The sequence below is a fragment of the Morus notabilis genome, unplaced genomic scaffold (genome assembly GCF_000414095.1).
Source record: "Morus notabilis unplaced genomic scaffold, ASM41409v2 Scaffold392, whole genome shotgun sequence".
In the NCBI taxonomy this organism is placed as follows: domain Eukaryota; kingdom Viridiplantae; phylum Streptophyta; class Magnoliopsida; order Rosales; family Moraceae; genus Morus; species Morus notabilis.
In genome coordinates, this window is record NW_010367553.1 from 54993 (window position 1) to 65419 (window position 10427).

General features: G+C 34.6%; 1 protein-coding gene across 1 annotated transcript in view; it reads right to left on the reverse strand.

The window, feature by feature from the left end:
* The window catches only part of LOC21388484 (G-type lectin S-receptor-like serine/threonine-protein kinase RKS1), a 14555-nt gene extending 5643 nt beyond the window's left edge, over positions 1-8912 (reverse strand). Inside the window, exons 1-2 of the mRNA XM_024175195.1 lie at positions 8168-8912; positions 2974-2985 (exon numbers count right to left, since the gene is read on the reverse strand). Coding sequence (XP_024030963.1) covers positions 2974-2985; positions 8168-8868 — 713 coding nt within the window. The 5' untranslated portion in view covers positions 8869-8912. The remainder of the gene's footprint in view (positions 1-2973; positions 2986-8167) is intronic.
* Between the last annotated feature and the right edge of the window lie 1515 nt (positions 8913-10427).

A 10427-nucleotide genomic window follows, 5' to 3' on the forward strand; every position in this document is an offset into this window, starting at 1 on the left:
AGAGCGTCTAGGTCAACTGGTTCTGGACGATTAATCGTAAGTAATTGGATGTTTGGCTGTAATTTAGCCACCAACTCTAACACCTTCACCTGATTGTTATAAATCTTAACTTGTTCCTGGTACGATTTCTTTAAATAACGACTCATACGTGGGTCAGGTTGAGCCGATGATGTTGCATCCAAGTATGAACCAGCAAATGAAGGAGAAGCCCTGGAGTAATGCTTTTAGGAGAACATCGGACCCACTCCTATCTTTTGTCCTCTATGCATGCCAAGAACTTGCTCCAAAACCCCATGCTCGTCAAAGGCGGGTCTAGTCGAGCTTGAAATAGACTGTGTTCTCTGCGTTTGTCTCTCCTCCTCCAGGGTGTTCTACATAGTATAAGACATTATAATTGTTTTTACATCTTATAAAACCACTATTTTAGTATAAAAAAATTTAATATGAAAAGTAAAAATACTTACAAAAGTCTGTTCCGCTTGGGGATTAACCTAAGAGGCCCCGCGACGATGCATGTCCGTCCAATTGTCTATGACAGACATCGGCTCTTGGGTCTCCATACTGAACTGTCAAATAAATTACATTTGTTAAAATTCTTAAATTCTAACTAAATTTCGGCAGCATAACGACTTATCTTTCATATGATCCAAAAATCAAAACCTGTAAAAAAACAATTTTAAAAGATTTCGGCACACCATAGCTGTAAGATGTGCCACCCAGAACAATCATCATAAACATATAAATACGATAATGAAGTCAAAAAATAAGGACCAACCTTCTTATTGCGATGCTGAGAGTACGATACCTGACCATGTAAGCTTGGATACTTTTGGTTGCTACGATTAGTTTTATTTGTCTATGATATTTTTTATTTATGATTAACTATAATACGTAATAGATACTTGAAATTATGTATAAAAAACCATCAAGTTCTAACAAATCTATAATTACTTGAAATTTGTCGCCGGAGAACCTATCGCAACAATGATCCCAATGAAGTTGATTCCTCATGTTACTCGGGAGGCTTTCTCTACCATAGCGTTTGAAGTGGCCGTGCAGGGAACTTTTCCAATCCTTGTAGCATTTTGCTGCCTCCCTATCAACAACGGACCTCAGAATACTGTTCTTATAGTTGTAGTCCATGTTAAACCAGTCCTTGCAAAATAGTTTTACATCGTTAAAATGCATTGTTAACTTTAGTATAAACTATACAAATTATTGCATAAAAAAATACCAGCATCCAGTTCTGAATTGTCCTCTTGTCCATGTCGCTAATGTCCTTCCAAGCATCGTGGAAGGGTTCACATATGTCCTTGGTATGAATACCAACTGCACTTTCAAACCAGGCACCATATTTACCAAACGCCTTCCAAGTACCTCCCGCCTCATCAAATTCTACTGTGATTTTTCCGTCTTGAAGGACCTTTTGGGTGATTTCATAACCTTTCGCCCCACCTCGACCTCTACATTGTCAAGGTTCAGGTGCTGTAAGCATATGTAAGCATCTCAAATCAACATGTACTACATCATTTATTTACTATATGATAGAACGGGAAAAAAGTCAGACTAACATACCAAACTCACAGAATGCGGGGACTCTGTGAGGACCGAGAGGAGGCTGCGCTCCCCCTGAAGAGCCAGCGCAAGTCACTACCTGACCAACCATCAATGCTTGTAAACAAATTCATATTAATAACAATATTTATAAATTTACAAAAGATTATAATATTAAAACGAAAGCTGAGAAAAAGGACAAAGATTACTATTCTTAAATTCTACTCATCGTCGCTGCTACATTGTTGATTATCCCCATCATCATTTATGTCATCATCGTCTTCAGATTTGATGACTTCCTCCTCGACGTACTCCTATAAAGTTTCACCGTCCTCGTCATTAATAAAATCATCAACTACGGGAGACTTATCTTTCATAATTGCATGAACATCGGAGGTGACAACATTAGATGATACATCATGTCAATTCAATACAAATGAGTCAATCTCTGGTAGTTCAACTACTAACTCAATATTTGTAGACTCCGTATCCTGGACTATCATCACGTTATCAATGTCAGTTTCTGGAATGTCCCAAATATGTCGATGTCTAAAGTGTTATACAACCTTCCAGTTTGGACCGTTAAATAAATCGTCTATGTAAAAAACTTGCTCTGCTTGAGATGCAAGTATGAAAGGTTCGTTTTCGTACCACGTGTCTTTAACAAAAACACTTATTCTATTTTTGTAGTGTTGAATCGTGTTCTTCCCCAGATGAGTGTCAAACCACAGACATTTAAACAGCACAACAGAATTGTCGTTCAAGTAGGACAGGTCATAAATATCCTCCAAAACTCCATAATACGTCAGGTCTGCGAACACAAACACCACTATTTTGAGTACTTCGATTCATATCCTGATTGCGTATCAGAAACTTGACACTGTTCACCACACAACTAGGATAACTTCGACATGAGAAGCTTGAACCACTTGAAAGCGAAAGTATTTGATCATTCGCTTCTCGGTCATTCTGCTGTCGAATATTAAAAATCTATAAGGAGACATGAATTCTTTTTAAAACAAAATTTTTAATGACTTAACAATGTTAATGCAAATTAATTATAAATGTACCTTATTTTTAAACAATTTTGGAAACTCTTTCGATTGAATTTCATCCAATGGTATGGTTCGACCGCCGTCATCAATCTCCCTCTTATGGTCACTATTTAACAGAGAATGTAGGTCGTTAAAACCATTGGCCACATACTGTATGAGAGGCTCATGTTCCCGAAAGGATTGAAACCATTAGCGGCCAACCCCAAGCGAACATTTCTTGGCTCACGTGAAAACTTAGGATACTTTTCATCTACCTCCTTCCATTCATTACCATCGACTGGATGACGCATTAAATCCTCATCATTTGAACGCTCACGCTGGTTCCATGTTATATCTTTAGTTGTGTGATGAGAACCGTACAGACGCTTCAACCGATCTATTAACGGGAAATAACGTAGTACTTTTCACGGCACTTGTTTAGTATCCTTTGTCTTTTTTTTCTTCCAACGGGATGTTTTACATACGGGACACATTTGTAGATCAGCGTTCTCCTTCCAAAACAAAGCATAATCGTACTTGCAGACATGAATTGTTTCGTAACCCAGTCCTAGTTTACTCATGAGCTTCTTCGACTCATAATGAGAAGAAAGTAACTTCACATCCGGGAATGCATCTTTCAATATATTTAACAGAGCATCCATACACTCATTAGGCCACTTGTATAACACTTTTAAATGCATCAATTTCACTAAGAAATTTAAAGATGAATACTTAGTGCAGCCCGGATACAATCCCACCTAGAGCTCAGAAAGTAGATCCTTAAATTCAGCGTACTGTGCATCTTCTAGACCCACATGCGTCTCATCCAACATTTCATTGTCATCATTAATCCCAACAACGTCTTCTAAGACTCCAAACATCTCGTTTACTGGTTGATTAACTATTGGGTCGACACCTGAAACCGCTTATACTTCACCATGGTGAATCTATGTACTATACAATGGATCAAAACTAAATCGATGTATATGCGCTCTCATGGTTTCTACTAGATGCATTTCATGGTTTCTACATTTCACACAAGCACAACTGATATGGCCAATTGAAGTTGCATAGTTTTTGGCGACGTCAATAAAAGCAGATAACCCATTCCAATATTCATCCGACAATCGGTTCCTCAAATAAGTCCAACTTTTGTTAATCGACATTTGAACTATAAACAACAACAGACATAACAATTTATTAATGTGTTTAATTAATTTTAATTCTACTCTTTATTAACACAATTAAATTTTATTAATTAAAGTTTCTTAATGAACTTATTAAAATTCTCGTTTTCTAACTAAATTTCGGCATGATAACGACTTATTTTTCATATGATCCAAAAATCAAAACCTGCAGAAAAATAACTTTAAAAGATTTCGGCACATCATAGCTGTAAGATGTGCCACCCAGAACAAGAATCATAAACATATACTAAATTTCAACAATATAAGAAAATCATAATTCAAATATTGTCATCATAATCCTGAATTCATACGACCAAAAACTACAATAATTTTAAACTAAATAAATATAAAAAACTTACAAAGTTCAAACCCACTAAACGGGGGCTGAAAATAGCAGGATTACGTTGGAGGAACCGTGCAAACAGTGACGGAGGCGAAAAATCAAACGCCTATATCAAAACAAAACATCGAACATAATTTTCAAATACCAAAATTAACATTTTATTAACATCTAGAGTAACATATAGACACAATTCTTGATTAATTAAATTCTCAGAACCATAAAAAATGACTAAACTCAAACAAAAATCCATAACATTTTCTATTTTCTATTTCCTTCTTCCATTTACTCGGCAAGTAACAACAATCCCTAACAAAAATCCCTAAAAATCCCTAACATTCTTCGAATCAATGCAAGTAACCAAACAAAAACAAAATTTACAAAAAGAAAAAAAAAACTAACTAACCCCAAGAGGGAGTCTCAGCTTGAGGGAGTCTCGGCAGGGGTGGGGGAGGGGCGGGGGCTGGGACGGTGGGCGGCGGCGGCGGTGAGGGGAAGAAGAGGGAGAGAGAGTTAGCAGGAGAGAGAGAGAGACTAAAATCGGGGGAAAATGAAGAGGAGGAAGTTAGGGTATAATAGATTAGACTTATTTGCGATGACATTGTCGTCGCAAATAAATTTAAAATGTCGTCGTAAATACCCCACATCTGGAAATTATTTGCGATGACATAATGTCGTCGCAAATAATCATTCCATTGCGTTTGTTCTTGGTCAAATGTGTATAGCTTATTTGCGATGACAAAGAGAAAACATCGTCGCAAATAGAGTGATATTATTTGCGACGACACGTGTCGTCGCAACTAATAAGATATTGTCGTCGCAAAAAATGGATTCCCTTTGGCGGAAAAAATCCGCGCCATTGGAAATTGCGCGCCTAAACTATTTGCAACGACATTGAACTTATTAGTGGTGACATGCTTAATTTATTTAACGGGAATTAATTGCGACGACGTGTCGTCGCAAATAATGAAATATTTGTGATGACATATGTCGTCACAAATGACCTTTATTGTTGTAGTATGTCTTTGCCAACCTAAAGTCAAATGCAAGTCTTTGTACAACGAAAATTTCTTCCTCTCTCATTCTCAAGTTTAACACCTATATATTATTCGGGAAAAAAAAATTTTCCAATAAGCAAGAGTTGTTTGATATATGAATAGAGATATTGTCTATCATTTTTGTTTTTCCCCGATACGAATATACAATTTTGTTCACATTCCAAGGAAATTGTTATGGTTGGAACTGCCCTTTTCCATTACTGGTAAAAATTGTTATTTTAGTCATTAGGTTAAATTTTTAACGGTTTGATTTAGTTGAGAATTATTTTGTGTCGCACGTTGTGAACTTTTAACGTAAACACTCACTATCAAAATACTCATCCAATGACTTAAAAAAGCAGTTATTGCAGATAGTAAAAAAAGACAGTTCTTATCATAGGAGTTCTTACGTGCCTAACAGTGATTAGAACAAAATGCTTTCAGATATCGGACCTCTCATTTTGCCGAAATTTGATCCTGTATCTTTCACGATGACTCATGTATGTCAATTCACTTCTCAACGCATGCGATCAAATCAATACGGTTTTCATGCTAATATGCTAAGTATGTCCACCAAGCTCAACTCCGCGAAGGGATTAGGCCTGACTTTTCTCAATACCCCGTGTTATCGAAGAAAGATGCATATGTAACCAAAGATACTAAAACATTAATTAGTTGAATTGGCAAGTATTCATTGATCAAGACGGCTAGGGATGACAACAAGACTTCTTTGGGTAAGGTAGGCATTTTGTGTAATTACTTTATGAAAATTGGTAGTCGTGATTTTACTAGTTGCATCAACCCGTATGTATTGGTCAAGGCTCAAGCCCGGCATCGCTATACAAGTCTTAATGTACTGCTTTTCTTTTCTTTGTTTTCTTTTTTTTTTTTAATTTTTTTTTTTAACTTTTTAACTTTTTGTTTCTCTTATTTTGCTTTACCTTTTTTTTCCTCTTTGTTTGTCTACTACTCCTCTTAGCATGTAAACCGCTTGAATAATTTCTTTTTAACTCCATCATTTTTGTGTTTTACCTTTTCTTATTCATTTTTTTATTCTATTTGTCCAATACTGCAATTAATAAATGCTGCTTTAGCTTTTTTTTTTTTTTCAGTGCTTTACTTTTTCTCTTCCTTTCTTTCTTTCTGCGTTCATTTATTTATCGTTGTTTCTATTTGTAACTTCCGTTGATGAAGTAATCAGAACAGTGAGTTATAAATGCTTTATTTTTCCTTTAAATTTCAATTATTTTATTTTTTATTTTGTTATATGTTGGTATTGATCATCTCATGATAGTTTAAAATTGAGAGCTTTAGGTGTTTCTACTTTTTTTTTTTTTTTCTTTTTTTGTTAAGTTTTAACTTCTTTATCTTTTCTATTAATGTGAGTAACATTCGAGTCTAAAACAACAAGTTTTGGTGCTTAACTTCCCTTTTTTTTTCTTTTTAAATTTCAACTCATTTACCATGTTTCATTTATTTAATCATATACACTTATCAGTTAAACTACTATTTATATACTTGTGTTAAACTACTTGTGTTAGTAATTTTATTTTTTATTTGTTCTACAAATTATTGTTCATACTTTTTACGTTATAAAAATTTCAATAACAACTCAATCAAGTACCTAAATTACTAGTATCAAAAGGAAGAAGAAGAAAAAAAAAAGAAAAGGGTAAAAATAACGGTGAGGCACGGGCTGAACTTGGGGCCAGATGGGACTCAAGAGTCATCCTAACACATTAAAAAGTATATCTTTTTTTTTTTCCGTCTGCAAAAGGGTACTTAGTCAATAGTACTAGTGTAATGCTAAATTCATTACTTAGTCAATTGTACAAGTGTAATGATAAATTCATATGTGAATACGAAATTTAATCACTTTCTAATACAATATTACTCTTGATATTTTATTTAGTATATGTTATATTTGATGATAATTAACTACTACATATTTAACATGGTTTGACATTGCTCTTTAGAGATTCAAACTCTACACTTTATAATGAAGTTCTGTGTGGTATTACTATAAGACTATGTCTGTAACCGTACTCGAAAATGTTTTTTTGATGGTACACTCAACAATATTTCTATATCTTGAAGTCGGAGAAAGACCGTTGAATAATGAGGAGCACTAATAATTCACCTCAGATAAATACAAATTATGAATATCAATTTGGGCAACTTGACATAAAAATATAGTAAGCAATTAATTTCAATTTCAAATAAAAATAGATTAAATATTGACTTCCACAAAATCAGCCATGGATGAAAACCAAATCGAACGCAAAAGAGAAACTTACCACTATAGTCTTTGTCACTTGTCAGCATAAAGTCAACTGCATTCTTCCTGGCTCATTCCCAATTTTAACACATGACCTTGATCTTGCCACGTGAACTGTCGCACGGTTTCGGATTCTTCTATCACGAACCTCGAGAAAACTGAGTTTGAGTCAGTACTGATTCCACATTGCTCTTTAGAGATTCAAACTCTACACTTTATAATGAAGTTCTGTGTGGTATTACTATAAGACTATGTCTGTAACCGTACTCGAAAATGTTTTTTTGATGGTACACTCAACAATATTTCTATATCTTGAAGTCGGAGAAAGACCGTTGAATAATGAGGAGCACTAATAATTCACCTCAGATAAATACAAATTATGAATATCAATTTGGGCAACTTGACATAAAAATATAGTAAGCAATTAATTTCAATTTCAAATAAAAATAGATTAAATATTGACTTCCACAAAATCAGCCATGGATGAAAACCAAATCGAACGCAAAAGAGAAACTTACCACTATAGTCTTTGTCACTTGTCAGCATAAAGTCAACTGCATTCTTCCTGGCTCATTCCCAATTTTAACACATGACCTTGATCTTGCCACGTGAACTGTCGCACGGTTTCGGATTCTTCTATCACGAACCTCGAGAAAACTGAGTTTGAGTCAGTACTGATTCCATACATGACGCTTATCTCGTCTTGGTTGTTGACATAGCTCGTGTTGTCGAGGAACCCATTTGTCATTGTGGGTACCCCGCTCCATCTTTGACCTGTCCAAGATCCGGCCCGCCAAAAAGGAACCCTATTTTTGTATGCAAACATCTGTGGGTATCCTGTTGAGTCTATCCGGTATGTGCAGTTCCCGGTTCCTGGATCATCCGCAGACTTCCATGATGATATGAACCGGTTCAGTCCAGATTTCCGGTTCAACCCGAGCTTCATAAAAGGGAGGTAGGTGTTCGTGGGATAATCAAAGCTTTGCCAAATAACAGTACTGTTATCTTGTTTTATCAAAACAAGATTTCCAACATCTAAAAGCTTGGCTATGAAACTAGAACTACTTTTTTCCGAAGGGACAGAGACATTTGCTGACCAAATAGGAGAGTTTTGGTCTTTCGCATAAATGATGAGGCGTCCTTTGCTGTCGATGGCCAAGACTCCCGAAGTTTCGTTGATAGGATCGTCTCTGTTTGCGACCCACACAGCGGTTTTCTCGGGGTCTTTGTAGTACCAGATTCCGACGTACCGGTAGCGGGACTTACCGGGGCTGAAAAAGCCGAGCGCGAAGGTCTTTTGGCCGGAGAGCAAAACGTCGCCGTCTTTGACGGTGTTGTTCGGTGTAATGGAGTCAAGTACGAGGGACAAGCAGAAGGGCTGATAAACGAAGATGAGCAATATTAGTATTGTGTCTAGAAACGCCTCAAGAGATTTCATGGTTTGCTGGCCATGGGTAGATCTTATTGTTATTTATTTTAACACCGGAGGAGGGAGGTTTGTTTCCTATGAATTAGGGAAATTAGAGCTTCTTCCATAAATATATCGCTACTTGACATATCTATGCTATATTACGTCTCTTTGTAATTTTATTTTATTTTTATTTTTTTTGAAATGTATTTTATTTTGTTTTTGCAGAAACCACTTGAGTTTGTTATTTAATTTCATTGAAAGAAAAGTTTTTTTTTTCTTTAATTAGAATTAACAAGTATTTCAACTTTCAAATAAATTCAGCCGTTCATACTACGCGAAGTTGTATCTAATTGTGACAGTTATACAAATACGCCAAGTTAGATTGAATTGTGACCGTTATTGTGTGGCTGATTTATAAGCTACGTAGAAGTTTTGAGATTTTTTAAACCTATTTGCTGACCTATTATTTTTTAACCATATATATATAGATATATATATATATATATATATTAATTTGAGAAGAGGGGAATTTCATTATACATAGTACTTGTAATATGTAAATCTGATATTTTCTTAAAAATTTGGTAAAAACTAAAAAACTAAAAAACACTTCCTAGGAGTATTCATCACACGAACAAAAAGCAAATAATTGTAATATGTAAATCTGATATTTTCTTAAAAATTTGGTAATAAATTTTTTTTATAATTAGTAGAATATTTTTGCCACTGCGTATGAGAATATTTATTGCTGTCCAAAATTATCCCTTATTTGGACACTCACACTAGTTGGTTTGATTTTTTTTTTTTTTAATTCTAATCAGTGATCTTTAAAAACATAGAAATATCATAGTATTTAAATTTCTCCCTACATCCGCTATCATCTCTAATTAGATATGTACTAATTATATATGTACGTAATTAAGTATGTTATAACTTGTACGACTTTCAAATGTTTGGCCCCTCTAAGATTGAGATGGGCTGCATTTGTCTTTAGTTCTTGATGTGCGTCTAGTCTTCTACCATAAGTACATGTCACATCATTTAGAGAGTTAGTGGGCTTCTTGACTAGTAGTAAATTTACAGGAGAATGAGTTGTTGGATCCTTAATCTAATTTGGGTTTATACGTAAATAATTATACGCAGTGTGTTGTCATATAAATTAAATTTAATTAAAAGTGATCTATTAAATTTTAAGTATTTTAAATTTTAATGTATCTAATAGGGTGAGAGCCTTTAATGTGTAGAGATTTAAGAGTAATTTCTATTTTTATGATGAGTTAAAATAAAAATACGAAAAGATAACATAGATGTTATCTATGTATTGTGGTTATAGTTTCCAGATCGCACATTACATTCTATTCCTTCTGACATCCCATCATCAGACAGAGTATAGAGAGAAAATTAAAGGGTTATCTAAGAAAATGTGTTGATCTGGAAGATAAATTGCACAACTATAGAGAAAAATAAGTCAATATGGATTCAAGTACGTTTCCGCATACAGATTTATTAATTCTTGAGATCTAACATGAATATTCTTTACTTTTGAGTGATGATTTTCACCAAATCATTAACTTTTAATAAGTAAT